This window comes from Sylvia atricapilla, chromosome 8, assembly GCF_009819655.1.
Source record: "Sylvia atricapilla isolate bSylAtr1 chromosome 8, bSylAtr1.pri, whole genome shotgun sequence".
NCBI classification, from domain to species: Eukaryota; Metazoa; Chordata; class Aves; order Passeriformes; family Sylviidae; genus Sylvia; species Sylvia atricapilla.
Genome location: NC_089147.1, coordinates 34,925,983 through 34,944,807, shown reverse-complemented (window position 1 = coordinate 34,944,807; position 18,825 = coordinate 34,925,983). Strand labels below are relative to the sequence as shown.

Genomic DNA, 18,825 nt, shown 5'->3' with positions numbered 1-18,825 from the left:
GCCCGGACGGGCTCGGGCTTTTTTTGTTCTTCGCTGGCCCTCTCTCATTCCTTGTCGGGGTAAATTTTGCTCCTCGCGTCAGAGGCTAAAGGCCTCTGTAACAACCAGAGCGGTTACTTGGGATGGCGCAGAACGGGGCAGGTCGGAAGGAAGGCACGCAGCAGATCCCAGGGTGCTCTCAGGGCACACAGCAGAACCCTATTGCCTCAGGCCCGGGATTATCACCTCCACAGCCTCTCTGGGCAGTCTGTTCCGGTGCTCGGTCACTGCACAGGAAAGAAGCTCTTCCTCACGTGCAGGTGGAAGTTGCTGTGCAGCAGTTCCTGGCTATTGCCTCTTGTCCCATTGCTGGGCACCACCGAGCAGAGCCTGGCTCCATCCTCCTGACAGCTCCCTTTGGATATTTACACACAATAAAGAGGTCCCCTCTCAGCCGTCTCTTTGTGACACTGAATACGCCCAGCTCCCTCAGCCTTTCCTCACGGGAGACAACCCAGTCCCTTCATCATCTTTGTTGTCCTGTGATATTTATCCCGCTGCAGCTCCTCAGGCCATGCCTATCTGCTCCTCTCCTAGCCCTGCCAGGAGGAACGTTAGTACCAAAGCTGCAGCAGGTCCCAGCACAAGTTTCTGGCCTTGCATCTACAAGCAGGGAGATGAGCCCTCAATGGAGGTGACAGAGGTGACAAAATAAAGTTAATAATATCAGCAGAAGGCTTCTCTGTAAGGAATGGACTTGCTCCATGAAACCTTGCCTTTCCTGAAGGAATCTGGTCTGATTTCTCCTGGACCTCCAGTGAGGGGGGCCCTCAATCCTCTTTTCCTGCCCTTTATGACCTTCTGCATATGCATGATGCACATACACACACAGTATGGTGACGAGGGGGAGAAACACCACAGAAGTTATAATGCCATTAATAACCAGGAGAAACAAAACCAGGCAGCATTCCCCAGTCATCTTTGATTGGCTTAAACTGAGTTCTCACACTCAGATGTGTGTCTCCTCTCTCCTCCTCTCTCCCGTGGAGACTCTTTCAGCCCCAGGACTAGTGAAGGGCTGAAAATGTGCAAAGTCAAGAAAGAAAAAGCTGAAAATATTAAAAAAGCCATTTCCACAGAGGCCAAAATAGGCCAGAGCAGCAACAACTTTTCACTCCTGTCTCTCTTAAAGACAAGAGAAAAACCCAACATAAACATATACAAACCCCTTTCCTCTAGCATATTTTTCTAGTGCAATTCAATTTAATCAAGAAACAGAGGCAGGGAAAGAAGTGGAACAATAAAGAAAGAGGGGACAAACAGAAGTTATTTAAACTGGCAGCCAAATGAACATTTCAAAGTGCTCCCTAGCGAGGCTCCCAGGGATTTCAGGCTCGGGTGTTTGTTTCTGTTAGGGCTCACACAAGTGCGTTGGCAGTGGCAGGCCAAGGATGGACGTGGGGATCCTGTGGAAGGCTCAGATGCCTGGAAAGTGAGGACCTCGAGCAGCAGAAGGCAACAAAGGCACACAGACCCAAACAGCTGCAACAGTGTCTTACTCTTCTGGCCATCCCTGCTCATTCTTCTACCCTCCACCACCCACAGATATCAGTCACACAAAGTCTGTGAGGAAGAGGAGGAGCTCACAGTCCTCCACCCAGCAAAAATCTGAGGGCTCTGTGGAAATTCTCTGCTGCTGGCAAATGAGCAGCTCTGACAATTCTAACGGAGTAAACATAAACGTCTCTGTAAGTAAGGACTGATGCCCGGAGTCTAGCTGCATCTCCTTAGAAAAGCTCTGTCTCCTTGGTGCTAAGAGAAGCACTTTTGACACAGCAACAAGCAAACAAAGCATTTTGTTAAAAATGTTGAGAACCACAACACATGTCAAGACTGGAAACTTTTTGAATGTTGGCAACAAACTTCGTTTTCCAGAAGGAACCCCTCTCCCTTACTGCTCAGCCAGAAGGAGGGAGAAAGAGCAAACCACTGTGAAGATGGAATGGAGGACTGAAAATTCATTTTCTCCAGCATCCATGGGCATGGCAGGTTATAGCCAGCAGAGACCTAAAGAGCTCCCAGTTTATCCTGTGCACCACTGCAGTGACTCAGACAGAAGCCCTTCAGAGCTGGGACAAACAGAGCACATACAGAGCCCAACCTTCATTAGCAAGGGAGAGAGGTGAGATTAATGCCGCAAAGGGGAAAAAGCACCAACACACCCAGTGCCCGCCATCACCGCGCGGGCAACTCTGCCAGCAGCAGGGGGAGTGTGTGCACTGGGCTGCAATAAAAACACCCACCAAAACCGAACTGATAATCATCTGCCCGTCTGGCAGTGACGCAGCCCAACAGCCTACCGAGTGGCTTTATCTTTTGCTGTGTAATTTCATCAGCTTTACAACAGCCTTACTGCTTACACTTTCATATCCTGAAATGAGAGGTGAGCCTGCTGGGAAGGTAGGATAGCAATGTTCATGCTCAGGAAATTAAAGATACACAGTATCTCTTTTAATAATCAGGATACTTGCTTCTATTATAGAACATATAAACTGCCTTTTTAAAAAAAATCTCATTTAAGGAGGAGAACAAACAATCAAGAAACGACCTCACCTACCATTCAGCATTACTCAGCCTGAGATTTCAAGTCATATACTGTCAGTATTCATCATCCAAACTAACTCTTACACTGTCACTCGGCAGATGTTGGCAAAGCAACTAGGCAAACACTGGCAAAACAAAAAGGTTGAGGATGTTTTAGTTCTTGACAATCTTGTACAGGTATAACAGCAGCAAATAAAGATATAATTATTTATCTGAATCCAGAATGCCCCCATGCTATTCAGTTTCACTTTAAATAACCGGCTAAACAGTTGCTTAATTTTTGTTGGAAATCGTTTCAAAGACTTAGAAACACAGCGTTGAACAGCGTGCCCTATTCTCTGTATTTTATCATCATTATCACCGCACACCTGCACCCCATTTGCTGTCTCCTAACTTCCAGATGAAAACTCCTCGGCCCTCAAGTCCAGTACTGGCCAGGTTTTATCAACACTTTTGAGTGGACTCCAGAGTATCTGGGCTCACCTCACAGCTCTGTTTATTTTCATACCAAATCATTCAGAGCTATAACACAACACAGTAAATCAGAGCCCTCATGTACCCAAAACATTCAGGACCCTTTTCTGCTCATCCAAGCAACTCACAAGGGGAGCTAAAGAAGAAAATAGGTGCTTACCATGTCTTGTAGAGAGCTGCCCTCCTCCAACCTGAAACTCCCAGGCCCTCATCTAATAAACAGGTCTGGGTTTGTTGCTGTTGTTCCTCACCCCCACAGACAACCCTTTGCTGCTGTTTCCACTTTGCAAAGAGAGTTAAAGACCTCAGTGGATCCCTGAGAACCACAGATTGTTGCCTTATTCACACCTTCACAGAGCCTGAGATCCACCTCAGAAGTCCTATCCCAGTTAAAGTTACAGCATGTGAATAACGTCTGGTGCTCACCAGTGCAGGGGCCAAAGCACCACATTATTGTTGATGAAATGTCAGTGGGACATTCACTGGACCTTTTCATGCTACTGATTTGTTAAAAAAAAATGGATATTGATCTAACACCAATATCCAACTCTGACGGACAAAGACTCTCTAACAGTTTGAAGTTAGAAAGTGTGTGTTTATTACGACGCCGGGCAGCGTGCGGGATAGCTCCCAAATACACACGCGCAATTTACAGATGATCACTGGGTCCTTTTATGTACAAGAGTCTTGAATACCCAAAACACAAATGCATATTTATAACTCTGGTCCATCCCATTCCCCGCTTTGTATGGTAATTAGCCAAAAAGCAATTAAGCACATGTAGTTTGTTCTTTGAAATGGGTCGGTGGTCCTTCTTATGGGGTGGGGCCTCAAAATGATGAAGTAAGATGGGTCTTCCTCACTTTGACTTGTTAACCTTTTAGTGTTGGTGACACCTGGATCCTGTTTTCTCAAGACCATCTGATTTATGATCACATTGTGTTCTTGGAGTCTATTGATTAAGTTGACAGGTCTCCTGATTTATCAGTTCCTTAAATCCGGCTTATGTTAAAAAAAGGGAAGTTTACCTCAACAATGTCTAGTTAGTAAAAGGGGAGTCTACGTCAGCAATATCTAGTTTAACTAAAGTCCTTAATTCTTCAAAATTAATATCTCACTACTAGCAAAAAACTTCTAAAAGTACTGTATGTTTAAAGAAACAGATAAGCAGTTTATGTTTGGGGTGTGGACTCTGAACTAAGTAACACTGACTAATTTTCAGGTGCTTGTTTCTTTACTTTCTAAAATGTGGGAGAACTCATTCCAGTTAACTGTTGTTACTGGCCAGCAGGTCAGATCCCACCTGGTCTTGGGGAATAAAAAGCAAAAGAGGCTCCACAGGCTCCTCTTGTTTTCCAATACATCTGGGTTTGCTCTGCTAGGCATAGATTAATTTAACTCAAGAAATACAGAAAAATTGGACCATTTCAATTTTAACACGTACAGAAATAGGGGGGGAAAAAGTCTGTATTGTTGGCATTGGTGTACTGGAGCACCAGTTAGAACCTGCACTCCTCACGAGGGCAAATACAAATTACAGGACTGATCTTGAGCAGGTTGTTGCAAAACACATGCTTGGCCATGAGCTTTTGCTGGGCTAAGAGGTACTTCCAAATATCTGCAATTATTCATCCAGAACAAACATACAAAGGTTCTTTGCCAAAGCCAACCACGCAATAATTGGCTAATAATGACATCGGTTTTAATGACACAAACTATTAGTTTGCTGTTCAAAGGTCTATTGTATGTTCACTTCCCAAGGGAAACCAGCTCATTAGGTGCTAAGTCATCCATCCAACCAGCCCTTTGCACCTTTACCGGCAAGTGAAATGGGCAGAGGAGAATCTGGGCTGCTGTCTGATTCAAAGCGCTCCAGCTGGCTGCATTCCCAACCTTTTGTTACAGGGAATATTGTTCCCTATTATTTAGTATCTTTCACATAGAGTTTTTTCTCTGACTACTGTTTGACGTTGTTTACAGTCCCTCTATATAAAGCGGACCAGAAATCTTTCTTGAGCAAATACCTTTGTATGAAGTAAAGCAGCAAATGCTCTAAAAAAACCCCAGTTACATTTACCAAATATTAGAGAGAATTAATAATCTCACCTCGACGTTTTCAGCCGCAAAATATGCCATGAAAAAGCATGTGAAATTAAAGACGATGTGCCATGAAACTGGCTCCTGGTACCAACGCCGTCCACTCTAGGGTCAGCATGGCTGTATAGCACAGCACCAGCACTCTGAGGTTTACAAACTGGGACCAGCACAAGCAGCACTGACCCAGTGGCAGCCCCAGTGCAGCAGGCTGGCCCCAGGGTACAGATGCCATGGGGTCAGTAAGATCCCCCCATTGCTGGGTTCCAGTAACAGCACCGGGGTCACAGTCTATGGCAAAGGGGCCCCAAGCAGGAGGACTGTAACAGTAACTCAGACAGCAGGGCCCGGCCACACACCTCCCGCCAGGGAGACACACATCACATTGTTTCTGTGTGGGGACAACACTGCACCTGCCAGCTTACACTTTCCATTGCACTGCCCAGGATTCATAACCGGACTCCTCTTAAGCTTCTACCCATTGAGATGACGAATAACAAGAAATTCCAAAGGAATGTCTGTGGTGGGTGGAGGACTTAATTAAATAGATGAAAGTAACCCCTTTTCTGTATGCACAAAGCTTTATTTGCCGCTGATGGAATTATCTGTCTGCACAAAACCACGTCAACATGTTAGTCAAGTTTGTAAAGAAAAAAACAAACACAAAATAAATAAACAATGTAGAATCTGAAAAGATGCCCAAAGTATCAAAAACTTTTCATGTGAGATTTTGTACACATTAGTGCTGACTAGTCTGATTTTTCCTTACCATACAAAGCCCTGATAAAACCATGTCTAGCACATCTGAGCAGGAAGGGTAGTTGCTGTGAAGCCACAGGACAATGCTGACACATACACAGGGGATCTGTTTTCCACCAATACATCTTAAGACAAAAATTGCTATCTGGAGAAGTAAACTGGAACTGCCTTCCAAAACAAATAGCTGGTGCAAAAAGTGTTCCTGTTAAGGTAGAAGACAAGTGATTTTTAGGAGTGCTTCATCTGTCAAGAGACCTTGGATAACAAAAACCTTCTTATTTTATCTATAACATAAGATCACAACTCTCTGACAAGTTAAGTTTGTACTGAATACATTATAAATCACTGCAGTGCGTACAATGCAATGGAGAAGGGAAGCAGAGCACAGAGCTGAGTGATAAACACAGTTCTGTTTACAGTTCATTGCCGTAAAGCTTTTGGAAGATCCTCACTGAGTAGGATACCCAGGAGCCCAGGGTTCTACTGAGAGTATGTTTTTTATGACATCACACTATTAAGAGAAATATGGATCACTACACAATATTTGAGAACACAAGAAACTATATATGTTAGATAACTTCACAAAATCACTTTATGGTAATACTGAAAAGGGCTTTGCTTATTGAACAGAAAAACCTCCATCTGTAACACTCACAGCATGTGTGATAAATCAGTATTTGGACATTGACTAGAACAACACATTACATTCAAAGAATACAAAATACAAATAACTTATAACTGCTAGCAGAAAAACTGAACTGCTGAACAGAAGATATCATGCTCCTGTGTGTTTCTCATTTTAGATCTCATAGTTTCTGAATTTCCTCAGAAGGTCTGATGGAGCATCGCCTGACCAGCGGAAATGCAAGTGCCAGTAACTCCCCTCTGAAAATCCTGAGGGGAAAAAGAAGAGAAAGACAACTAAATTATTATAAACATGCATAAAATTAATTTTTCTGAAACAATACTTGATCGTCTCTCCAAAAAAAAGTAAGCAGAAAAGTGGTAACTTCCAGTGCTCTTGACTAGGCCTGACAAATAAGAGCACTGAGTTGCTGGCATGCTGGAAGGAGAGCTGGAACACCAACCCTCCAAACAGAGATGGGCTGGGAAGGGTCCAAAGGAGAACAGCAAGGACTCTGGCAGCCCCTAAAGAGCGCTTACAAAGGAAAACTGAACACACTGCATCCTTCATCTAAGTGATGTGATCAATCTGCAAGTACGTCATCTGGGGCCTTTTAATACTAAAATGTGAACTTCCTTTTTCAGCAAAGTGAATCCTATGAGCAGAATTAGTGTTCAAATATCTTGTTTGAGCTGAAACAGACACGTAGATGGTAGTCCAGAATTCATCCAGGCCAGCAGACAGGAAAAGACAATGCCACCGTTTCAAAGTGGAACCCAACATATAAATTTTCACCAAAACAAAAACATTATCAACATCCTAACATCAGGTATAAACACTGAAGTGCATATACAGCCTGTCAAATATATTATAATATTAACATTTATTAACATTTATTAACATTTATTTATTAACGCCACTGGATAAATGAAGTAGACACTTGGATGGGTTGGATGTTTTTCCCATTCAAATATCTGAAAATGAAATTAAAACTTAGAAGAAAAAATAGAGAAAAAAGATGCTTCAAAGATAATTCACCATTACAAGGAACAAGATAACGTTTTCTTTACTTCAAAATTTTACTGTTCTACAAAGGATACAGTGATGATTTAAGTACCAAAAAAGAAAAAAAAAAAAAAAAAGATCAAACAGTATAAAGTTATAGAGCATAACGAACAAGTTTTCAGTTAAGCCTGGCATACAGTTCTATGCAGAATTTTCTTCTCTGTTTTCTGCATTCCACATATGTTTGGGATTACATTAGGTTTTGCTGTCCTCACGGTTCACTCTAATTGCCTGTTAGATCAAAGTGGGGAGAAATGACAGGACTTGGTGTAACAACAGTTCTGCTCTACACTGGGCCCAGGATGATAGAACTCCTGAAGGACCAGGCAGCACAGAGGGTGCCCATGGTGCTCAGGAAGTTTTGCTCAGGCACAGTGACCTAAACCACAGCCAGAAGTGCTGACTGCTCAGTGGCACATTTATTGTGGTGCATTCACTACTTAGAAAAAACAAAACTAAATACAAAAGAAGCCTTCAAGTCTCAAATTTTAGACCTCATTAACTCATCAGATGCAAACTGTGCAAAAGAACTACATAATGAATAAAAAAAACCCCACACCTAAATATTTTACTTAATTGTTTTAAAATTTATTTTTTAAAAAGTCATTGAAAATAACTGCCTTCTCTTTTTACTTTGCATTTTCAGATATCAGAAAATAAAATTTACATTTTTGGTTGAAGCTTTTTTTTTTTTTCCTTCTTCTTCTTCTCCACTTTCTGGTTTTACTAGCAAACAAAGCAGGAAACTTGGTATAGGGAGGAAGGAGCTTCTGAAAACTTCAAAATTAAATAAATAATCAAAAGCATAAAGCCCAAACCAAAATCCCAACCCTAAACCACATTTAAAAAGCTACCAGTTAAACACACTGTTCTGGAGAAGGCTTCCTCATGACTGAAAGCCCCCATTTCAGGTCAGTCCCTAGATACTGCAATTTCCTGTAACTGCTGTTTTCACTTACTTAGGGAGTCTGGATTCTTTGAAGACTGTGGTTTCGCATCAGGAATTGCAACATCTTCTTGCTCCCTGTTCCCTTCCAATAATCCACCTCCACTGTTTCCCATCTCTTGGGTCCACATCTCCTTAGTCATGCTGTTGGTATTCCCAAAGTCAGGAGCTTCCAGCATTTGGTCCTTCTTACTTTGGACAGCCCAGTGCATTGACTAAAGGAATGCAAACACAAAAAAGAACTAAGGTCTATATTTTAAGGGGTTTTATTTATTTTTTCTTTCTCATATTGCTGTAACAAATGGTTAAACAAAGCACACTGAGAAGCCTACAGGTCAATAGGATAGGGGCAGGCATCGTTACATGTCACAAACAGCATTGGAGAGGACACTTGATAGCAGGTGGGGTAGAAGAACAAAATGTACAAGTAGATCAGAATTTCACGGGCCTTTTGTCCAGTTTCTTCTTTCATGAATTCAGACATTTTTAAAGAGGGCTTGAGTGACTTCAAAAATGTTCATTTTCAAAGCTGTCTTTGATTTCAAAGTACCCTTAGAAGGCAAGGCAATTTGGAAAGATCTAATATTAAAGTCTGTGGAATAACATCTGTTTGGAACTGAAGTTAGTTTAATTGGATACTTCCAGCAAACATTCAAGCTCAGCCATAATGCTGTAGTTGAAGTTTCTCAAACTTCTCTCCTAAGCAGAACTGAGATGGGCAGAATTGACATAGGAAACTTTTATTCACCTGCCTTAAAATATGACCACGTAGCCCTGTAACTGCCATTCACTCTAATAAGGCAGGAAAAAATAATCCAGTATTATGGAGTTGAGCTCTACTAGGGACACGCTACCAAATTTCCTCAACAGCAAAATCAGGAAGGAAACCACCCAATAAACTCCTGCCTCTGTCTCAAGTCACCCCACCAGCCTAGCAGGGTTCCTCCAAAGCTCTGTGGGAAGCCCAGGGTTCCAAGGAACTATCTTCTGGATTTTCTCAATGAGATCTTTATTTAATCAGGCAGCATGAAAACCTATCTCATAAGCAAAATACCAAGAGGAGAATATATTATAAAAATGTCACAGCTTTAACTTAATTTTGAAAAGAAATTAAAAGCTTCCTACAAAAGCAAGTGAGCTGAAGCATTTGAAAACAGCCCTTAAGTTACTTAAACTCCCTATTAAAGCAGCAACTCGATAAATTCACTCAAAAACTACTGGCCTAGTGCCCTTCCGTGAATGGGCTTCTGCTGCCATCAGTTTTTCCCGAATTTCCTTAGTGTCCATGGTGCAGGAATGTCTCTGCACTATCCCCACCCCCAGAGCCCGGCCCTGCAGCACAACTCCTGACTGTAACTCAGCCCTCACTGTGTGCAGTGTTCTGTCTGGGCCAGCCCCTGGCCCCCACGGACCGTTCTCACAGAGCCGCTCAGGGCCTCCCACTGCTGGAAGGGCACGGTGACTCTGCTCCGGCGCCAGTGATCGTAACGCGCGCGCCTCTCCTCGTTGGCCAGGGTCTCCTTGGCTTGCTGCAGCTTCTGGAAAGTCTCCACTAGGGCACAGAACAAAAGGACACTGAATACAACGTTTGTTGGCAGAGAAATTAACTCAGAGGTGAAAGGGGACCTGCCAGCGATGGCTCAGAGCAAAGCAGAGGAGAAGGCAGAAGGAGAAGCAGGAGGCCAAGGGATGTGGTCCTGGTTCCAGCTTGCACAGTTCTGGCTGGCTTTAGGACACGGCATCTTTGGTGGACTGACAGCCTTGCAAATCAGGACTGAAATGTTCCTATGTCTACCAGCTCCAAAAGCTCCTAAATTTAAGTTGAAAGAAACTTACAGAGTGCAGCCTCTGCAGACCATCTTGAAAAGGGAAATTCAAGCAACACTGCTTAGAATGGGCACACTGAGATCTGCAGCAGCACAGGAGTCAGAGCAGAGCCAGCAACAAGAACCGTGAGCAGGGAGAAAAAAAGATGAGCAGGAGCTGGCAAACAAGAATAATAATCTAAATATAGTTCAGGTTCATTAAATTGTGCATTTTATTAGGTGTATTTCCTACATATGCTAAAATGTTATCCAGACTGCATGAATGAGAGCTCTCATGTTTCCCTTCAGGGTAATTTCTCATGGAATGGTTACTAAGGATGCAGCTGCATGTTACTGTTTGTGGAAAGGTTATAAAGATTTAGACTTTATCTGTGACTCACTATGTTACAGTGATCTATTATTTGTTTATTCCAGTTTACAAATTAGAGTTCTTTTGACATACACTGCACCCAATCACTAATCAAAATTGTTAACTATAAATCAAACAAGACAACAGGTTGAGGGAGCAGTTGTACTAGGTTTTCTTATTCTAGTGTTACTAGTTTTCAACAAATAAAAGTCTACTTTCATTGCTCTTCACTAAGCTTTAAGCTGATGAAATAAAAAACATAAAGTAAACCCTCACTACTACTGTAAAAAGGTATTTAAAGTCAATAAGGCATGTTCAGGTAAAGAGAGAATATAACATTTCTGCATGACAAGCAAAGCTGCTCTGATATTTGGCACTTGGCTGCTCCTTTTTGTAGCTCAGCCTTGGTGAGCCCTGCCCAGGGCTCTCTGTGGTTACAAACGGCTAAAGATTTGGCTCCAAATAACGCAGGCACTGCTCAGCCCTCCCAGCTCTGAGGAGCTGCCCCCTCTCATCAGCACAAATGTCAGCTGCTGTTCTGCAAACAGAGGCTCCTCATGGGGCTGCCTTCTCTTCACTTCCAGCCATTAAATTCCATTAAAAGAAACTAAAGCACATTTTGTGTGTTCCTCACAGGCTTGTCCCTGGCAGTAAATTAACTGGTTGACACAAGTGTGGCACTTGAAGGCCACTGAGCATGGAGGGGCACCAACTCCATAGGTCTAGGAAGGTACACGCTTCAGAAATAAATTCTGTATTAAAAGACGATCTAATGTAGAAAGAAAAAAAATTCAAGGTGCTAGAAATCAAAAAAGTCCAACAGGCATCTTCCTGCTCTGTCAGAGAGTAGTGTGCAAGTCTTACAAATAATATCACAATCTTGCAATTTAAATAGAATGTGCTCAATGCACATGATGATTAAAATATATTGAGGGGAAATGAAGTTTTAAGGCTGAATTTAGTATCTTGGCCATGCCCATAGAAGAAAAAAAAAAAGATTGCTTTTACACAGGAAAGAATACATACCTGCTTTGGGGTTTCCAGGATGCTTATCAGGATGACATTCAAGGGCTTTAATCTTATATTCGGCAAGAATCTGTTCAACCTAAACAAAATATTGAGACAGAGTGAGTAAACACAGGAAAGATTTGCAAATCTCATTTTCACGCACTCAATCTTGTTTTTGTGAGGCTCAGACATCCAATATGGCTCTAGAAAAATGTGCAGACATTTGACCACAGGCACAAAATGCATCACTTCAGTTGCTCTTTACTTTGTTTAATCAACTCTAACTTTCAGCACAGCAGGAACCCTAACTTTCTCCTAGCAGGAATCAAAGGCTCTCTGTATTGCTGAAGATCAATTTGTGGGTTTAGGTGGCTTTCTCCATATCCTCTTCATAGGAAATTCAGCCAGCACCCCATGAGGTTTCCATCTTGGATACCCCAAGATAACTTGCTCGATAACCAGTAGTTCAAGTTCTTTCTTCAAGTTAATTTCCCATGCAAAATGCTTGGCTTGGAGTAGAATAGATTTATAACCATCATTAGAATATTGGCATGTGTTAGTTTATCAGTTAATTGCAAATTCCCACACAGTTTGTTATATCATAAAGTATTACAACCACTGGAAAAACTAAGACATGTTAACAGGAAGCCACTGGAGTGGGCATCAACTTAGATTTTCAAATGTTTAGTGCTTTTCCAAGTTCTTATAATTCTTGCTGGTTCTTATAATTCAAAAGCCAAAACTTCTTTATACCATTCCTGTTCAGCTTAAGTTTTCAGAATTTGCCCCAAGGTATTAAATTATTACCATTCTTTCCCATACTACAAAGGCAGTTTATACCAATTCCTCATTTGTCAAACCATGACAGCCACATACAATTTAAATTATTTACTTCAAAATTAAGTCTCATAACATTTTTTTATTTAGAATAAAATTACTAGTTAGTTAATTTAGAATAAAATTACTAAAATACAGTTAGTTCACTCAACTAGCTGAACAAATCTTGTTGACATATTCTGTGAAAAAATGTGGTCTACAGTAGTATCTTAAGAATTCTACCACACTTTTCACTCTGCTCAGTAGCTCCTTCCAGGGGGACAGATGTAATGTGTTGTAATGCAGTCAGAAAGACACTTTAAAACACATACAGCATACAGAGAACTTGGTGAGACTGGTTACTGTATACCATCTGAGCTACCATGCTGAGCTACCATTTCAAAAACTTGGTTACTTAAAGGGGAACTTTAAAGTCAAAATGTGTACAGAGGGTTAAAATGTAGCAGAAAGATAGCATGGAAGTCTTCAGCTTAAAAAAATCAGTAGAAAGAAAAGTTTATAGGAAGTTTATACAACATACATGAAGTGAATATAAAATATATAGTGAGGTGTTTTACCAATACCTATCCAATATATCCAATACCCACTATACATGAATAGCATTGCTCTTGAAGAGGGATGGAGATTAAATCTCCCCTCTTCCTGTCACATCTGAAGATGAAGCAGGAGGTGTCCGTGAGCTCAAACCTACCAGAAGCCAAGAATGAACTTGGTTTGTGTTTACTTGAATACAACAAAAAATCTGTAGAACCTGAGAGCATTTTTTGCTTAAATTTACCCAGGTCCAACCAAGAGCAGGATATTCAGCAGCTTAGATGATAGTGCTGCCGCTGGGACTGTGCAATGCGTGCCCACAAGAGCCCGTGCCAAATGCTTGACCCCTGTACAAAGCAGTGAGACTGAAAAATCCCTGCAATGCTCCAGATTTCTGCGAGAGCCCAGAAGAGCTGTGCAGGGCCCTGAGGGGAGCCATCCTGGGGCTCAGTCAGCCTGGGATCTCCAAGTTCTTTTCTCCCATGTCAAAAACAGTGCGGCAACATCTGCTGCTTCTCCCAACAAATAGTAGTTGACAGCTTGTTGTTCAGGACCCATTAGCATTTTTTCCAGCTTTTTAATTCCATTTTAAAGCAATTTGAAAAATCATTATCACCTGTACTTGAACTGTTCATTAATTGCTAAGCTCTTAAGGAATTGGTGTGAGGTAGAAATTGAGAAACCGCATCTGCGTAGCAAGGCTGCGTGGAGACTTGAGCACTGCCCTCTGCCGGGATCACTGCTAGGAGTGTCCCCGGGAAAAGCTCCACGTTTCCCTCTGGGACACTGAGGCATGGTTACTCCTGATCTTTATACCTCACCACCAGGACAGGTAAGAGCATCTGACTAAATTTACTGAGCAAAAGACAGCCCTTATCTCTACTGAATACATCCCTCATTACAGCAGAGTAATCAAAACTCCTTTTCCAAATCAGAAACACAATTCCAGTTAATATAACAGCTAAATTAGGAAAAAAAATAGCATACTAGACTAGCAAAAGAAAAGTTGTATGGACACCTCTAACATAATGCACACTTCATGTAGCTGCAAATCACTCAAAAATAGCTTAGTTAAATCTCATTAAAAAGCAAGTATCTGCTACCAAAAGAAATCAGTAGAACTAGTACTTGAATATAATTAAAGACAGCATTTAAAAAACATTAATATGGTAAAAGATACTGGTTTTGTTTTCATCTGAACTGGTGAATACATTTTTAAAAATATTAGAATATGTATGAAGCCTGAGAAACTCAGCAGCATTATGAGCGCCCCAAAGCTATGAACTTTCATTGTATTACTTGTACATAAATAGCTCCTTTTCAGTTTTCAAAACCAATAACATACGTTCCCAACTATTATTTGGATGCTGTCAAAAACAATGCAGCTGGCTCTCTCCATAATCCAGCCTTGTTCTACACGGTGTTTTCAACTGAAGCCTTACTCCAGGCTCCTGTTGCTGGAGAAAACACAGGAGAGAAAACAGAGCTTTCCAAGGAAGATGCTACAAGCGGCAAGAAAGAAGGTGCACAAGGCATTTCAAACATTCCTGCCCGCAGAGACACAGCTGCAAATTCCCTGCAGACACACGAGCACGTTCAAAATGTGAATAAACCGGTGAGGAGGGAGAGGCTCTTACCGTCGACAGCTCATCGCATCCCAGCAAGTCGTAGTAATCCTCCAGGTCCTCCGGGCTGCAGTTCAGGATGGCATCCATCGGCACTACTGCAAGGGGCTTCTTCCAGGCGGCACGGAGGCTGGAATGCAGCCTCAAGTCGGAGCTCGCCCAGCAGCCCGAAGCAGCCCGGGGCACCGGGCAGTTCCCAGCACGGAGGGAGCCCCGGCAGGCGCTGCCGAAGGCGGGCAGCGGCCGCGCCCGGAGCCGGGGCGTTCCCCGCTGCCATTGGCCCCGCACGCCGCCAGCCCGCCCGCACAGGGCCGCCCTCGGCGCGGCTCCCTGGGGTTTGTAGTTGCCAGCCACTCCAACCACAACCGGCCGCTCCGTCCAGACGGCGGGGCTGCGCACGGAAACGTGGCACAGGTTTCTCTCTTGCCATCACCTGTGCAGCCCCTGCGAACATGGCACGCACCGATAGGCTGCCCTGCACCTGAGCTGTTTGCGGTTCAATTTTTATTTGCAACTTTTGCCGGCATCTTTGACTAGACGATTAGATGGGTAATTATAGAAAAGAGTAAGGATTACTTCCAAAGTAACGATTACAGGGTGCAAACTTTGGAGAACAAAGCACCAGCCTTACCAAAGTCTGTCAGAGGTCTGCCACTCAGCTCAACAAAAAAGGGGCAACCTTCACTGTCTGAAGGCTTCCTTGGGTACAGATACTCCTCAAAACCAAACGGCAACTGTACATCAGTCACTGTCCGACAAATTAAAACTACACGAGGACATGAAACACTCACTGTCTACTGTCAAATCAAATATTCTTTCTCATGCTAAATTACTTTCAGACTGTGTATTGAAGGTCAGTACTCTGTGCAAAACACGTTCTTTGTGAAACTCATCTTACAATGAGGTGAAATATCTTACCTTTAAACTATGATTAATGACGAAGGCCTCAGCCCAACAGACTCTGGACACATCCGGCATCACCCATGAACTGTTGGTTTCAAAAGATTATTCCGTAAGCGTAATATAACCACACGCTGAAGTCTTTCCCCTGGAGCCTTAGGAGTTCTGGTTTTACATTTCCCATCCCTGCAAGAGCTCTGCAACTCCAGATGCTTCATGTCATTAAATCCTGATGTTCTATTAACACTTACAAACAGCTGCTGTGAGTAGTTGTGCAGTTCTAGATGCAGTGGCTTTGCAGGAGAACAGATCGGCAGGATGTGACTGAGGCTGGAAGAGGCCATGTGTGAATCAATGAAGGACCCAGTGGCCATTTAGAGCTATTTATGAATAAACAAACAAACAAACAAAAAATTTTTTTTTTTGCATCCACAAGTAATATCTGCATTAAAAATGTTCTGCAATGACAATTAATATGAATCTTCCATCATTTTCTCTTCAAGGTTGCATTGTCTGAAGTTTTCTACTTTTACTGCATATTCAGATAGCCTACTAAGATTATAAAATATACAAAGTAACTAAAAGAAATAATCTTAAAATAAAAAGCATAATCCTTGGTGAAACCATTTAAATCTGATAGAACATTCTACCAACATTTTTCTCAAAGTAAATAAAACAACAGATTTTTATTTTTTTTCAATGACACTGCAAGAGCAAGAACTAGCAATCATAAATCTTTCAATCTTCACCATTCATAACTTAATAACCAGAAAAGTATGGGCAGGAAAGTCTTTTAATAACAGAACGTGTAAATATTTAAATAGGTTGTACTCTGTGGGAGGACAAAAAACAAACAGCTGTCCCTCCTCCCAACAGCATTCCTGATGACCCTTTGTTTTCCAAGTATTCCTTGCTTATTTGCACAAGGTGAAAGGGAAGCTCTTTAACCCTTTTTCCCTCCAGCTTTCAGTGGCTGTTTTTTGCTGCCAGGCAACCGCAGGTCCCAGGGCTGCGCTCCAGTGACAAACCTGGGACTGCCAGCTGAGTGTCCCAGGGCCCGTGCTCCCCAGAGCCCCCGCCCCAGCTGTACTCCTGTGCTCACACACGGCAGGGCTCTGCCCCACACCCTGCCCCTGGAGATACCCAGATACAAGGGCTCCCACAGCACAGCTGCAGCTTTGTGTCTGGAGAATACAAAACACACAAACAGTAACTCGGCCTTTTGCTGCCCCTATTGACCTCTGAGGGGCAACTCCCAAAGCATCGTCAAATAGGAGAGCAAGAGCAGCCATATGCATTACACAAAAAATGATGACAAAACTCAGCCCCAGGACATTCATTTAAAAGGGCATTGCGGCACAGGAGATGGTACAGACTGTTGCTTATACATGCTGCGGTGAGTTTTGCTCAGGATGTACAAATTGTTCTGAAGTGAGGAAATCTCGTATCTGCTCTCTGTACCAACAAAAGGTGTCTCTCCGTCCTAACACATATTGACAATTCTGTTTGTTCATAGAGCTCAGGGCAAATATAAATTCTGCTTCAGTGTAACAGGACATTTACCAACAACTTGTAAAAGCTGGAAATAGCCCTTTAAATAAAACAGAAAGGTCTGGAAATTTCTATTTGAATTTATTCCTTTAAAATACACCAAATCTTCCAGGACCAGTTCTTCTCAACTGACTTCAGGGGTTTTGATTTCTGAGGACAGAGAAGTCCAAGGCGGAATACAACTCATCTGAATTTTGCATGGTGTGCCCCATCCTTGTCCTCACACAAGCTCAGAGCTGAAGAAACAGAAGAGGGTCCAAGCACTGCCAAACTGAGTTCCTACACTTAAGTGTAACTCCTGCAGTGCCACTGCTGATGTGGAGAAATGTCTGCAGTATCAGAGGAGGTTTCAGGATCCCCGAGTCCCTCCCTCACTGGTACCTTCATGGAAAGCCTCACATCCTACACCTGCATCACTTGGATTATTTCTTCCTCAGAACTGTGTTCACATAAATAAGCACCACACCAATCTTAAAGCCCCACCTCCCCTCTGAATGCTGACAAAAGCACCTTGCACGTGCTTTTTAAGAAATACGAATCTGGCCTGAGCTTCTAGAGGCAAGAAGGAAAAAGAATGCTTGCATACAAAGTTGCATAGAATAATAAAAACGTTCTGATCTGGTTACTCTGCAGCTTGTTTTGAAAAGCAGGTAGTGTGAAAAACACTATGTACATATTTTCAGGGGTGTTAGTACCTGAAAGAACCAGAAAAAACCCAACCAACCAAACTTTGCACCCCCTACAAGGACGACCTTATCAAGTTGATTATCATAAAGTAATCCCTTTTGAAGCTATATGTATCAAAAAATTTAACCCCAAGGTTTTTAAAAAGCTGGTGGCTCTCAAGACCTGCAAGGAGGAAATTCTACCTATCTAACCTGGGTCTTGCCACTAAATTTAGCAATTCCATTGCATTAAATCCACTAATACTACCCTGCACATAGCTCGTTATGTCGAACAGTAAAAACAAACCAATATTTCAATTTCTAACCACGAAGTTTAGACCAAAATTGTTTGTTGGTGGCAGTCCTGGGAAAAAGGCTGAGTTCTATGCAGTCCAAACTCCCGACTGGAAAGAAATGAGGCCAGGGAGAGTCCACGCATGGCACTCCTGTTGGCTCCGCAGGGCCGGTGCCGGGGGAGGCACTCAGGATTGCTGCCGCACTCCACATAGCCAGAGATCGCGGGGAAAGCAGGGACCAACCGCGCACACCCTGCACAGCACGGCAAGCACAAGGAATTTGAAGCTGTTACTCGAACAAATCCCAACTCTCGCCGCTTACCATCAGGTCTCTCCCACCCCACGCAGGCTCCGCTCCTAAAGCAGCGGTGGTTTAGACAGGCGCTGACCCTCAGAGCTCGCTTTCGGTCAGGGGATGGGACGGACAATGCCCCCGGTCGGGAGCTCAAGTACCAAGACGCAGAATCTCAGGTGGGGCGAATGTGTTATCCCGCAGGAAAAGGGTCAATGCCTTACAGCGACCCCGCCAAGAGCCCGCGGCGGCGGTGCGCTCCCTCAGCAGGCAGAGAGCGGCCGTGCCCTGTGACCACCCTCACCCTCGATTCAGTGTGCTGAGAGAGGCCGCTCCGAGCCCCCGGCCCGCCTCTGGGAACGGGCTGAGGGGCAGCCCTGCCGGGCGGGGTCCCCC

General features: G+C 43.2%; 1 protein-coding gene across 4 annotated transcripts; it reads right to left on the bottom strand.

Moving 5' to 3' along the window:
• Window positions 1-5,713: 5,713 nt before the first annotated feature.
• DNAJC12 (DnaJ heat shock protein family (Hsp40) member C12) lies at window positions 5,714-18,740 on the bottom strand. 4 transcript variants are annotated; one of them, XM_066324409.1, is made up of 5 exons: window positions 18,460-18,740; window positions 11,748-11,826; window positions 9,959-10,098; window positions 8,560-8,761; window positions 5,714-6,804 (listed from the first exon to the last, which is right to left on the bottom strand). In XM_066324409.1, the coding sequence occupies exons 1-5, from the start codon at window positions 18,460-18,462 to the stop codon at window positions 6,710-6,712; spliced, it is 519 nt and encodes a 172-aa protein (XP_066180506.1). In that variant the 5' UTR covers window positions 18,463-18,740; the 3' UTR covers window positions 5,714-6,709. The 4 variants fall into 4 exon arrangements, with proteins under 4 accessions (XP_066180506.1, XP_066180509.1, XP_066180508.1 ...); XM_066324412.1 differs by lacking the exon at window positions 18,460-18,740 and adding an exon at window positions 14,738-15,125; XM_066324411.1 differs by lacking the exons at window positions 8,560-8,761; window positions 18,460-18,740 and adding an exon at window positions 14,738-14,963.
• Window positions 18,741-18,825: the final 85 nt, after the last annotated feature.

What these genes read in the sequence shown, in the direction of transcription:
- DNAJC12 (XM_066324412.1), bottom strand. Translation starts at nt 14,815, where the DNA reads ATGGATGCCATCCTGAACTGCAGCCCGGAGGACCTGGAGGATTACTAC. An exon ending in GATGCGATGAGCTGTCGACG is followed by an intron (nt 11,827 to 14,737) that starts GTAAGAGCCTCT and finishes TATTTTGTTTAG; the next exon opens with GTTGAACAGATTCTTGCCGA. An exon ending in TCCTGGAAACCCCAAAGCAG is followed by an intron (nt 10,099 to 11,747) that starts GTATGTATTCTT and finishes TCTGTGCCCTAG; the next exon opens with TGGAGACTTTCCAGAAGCTG.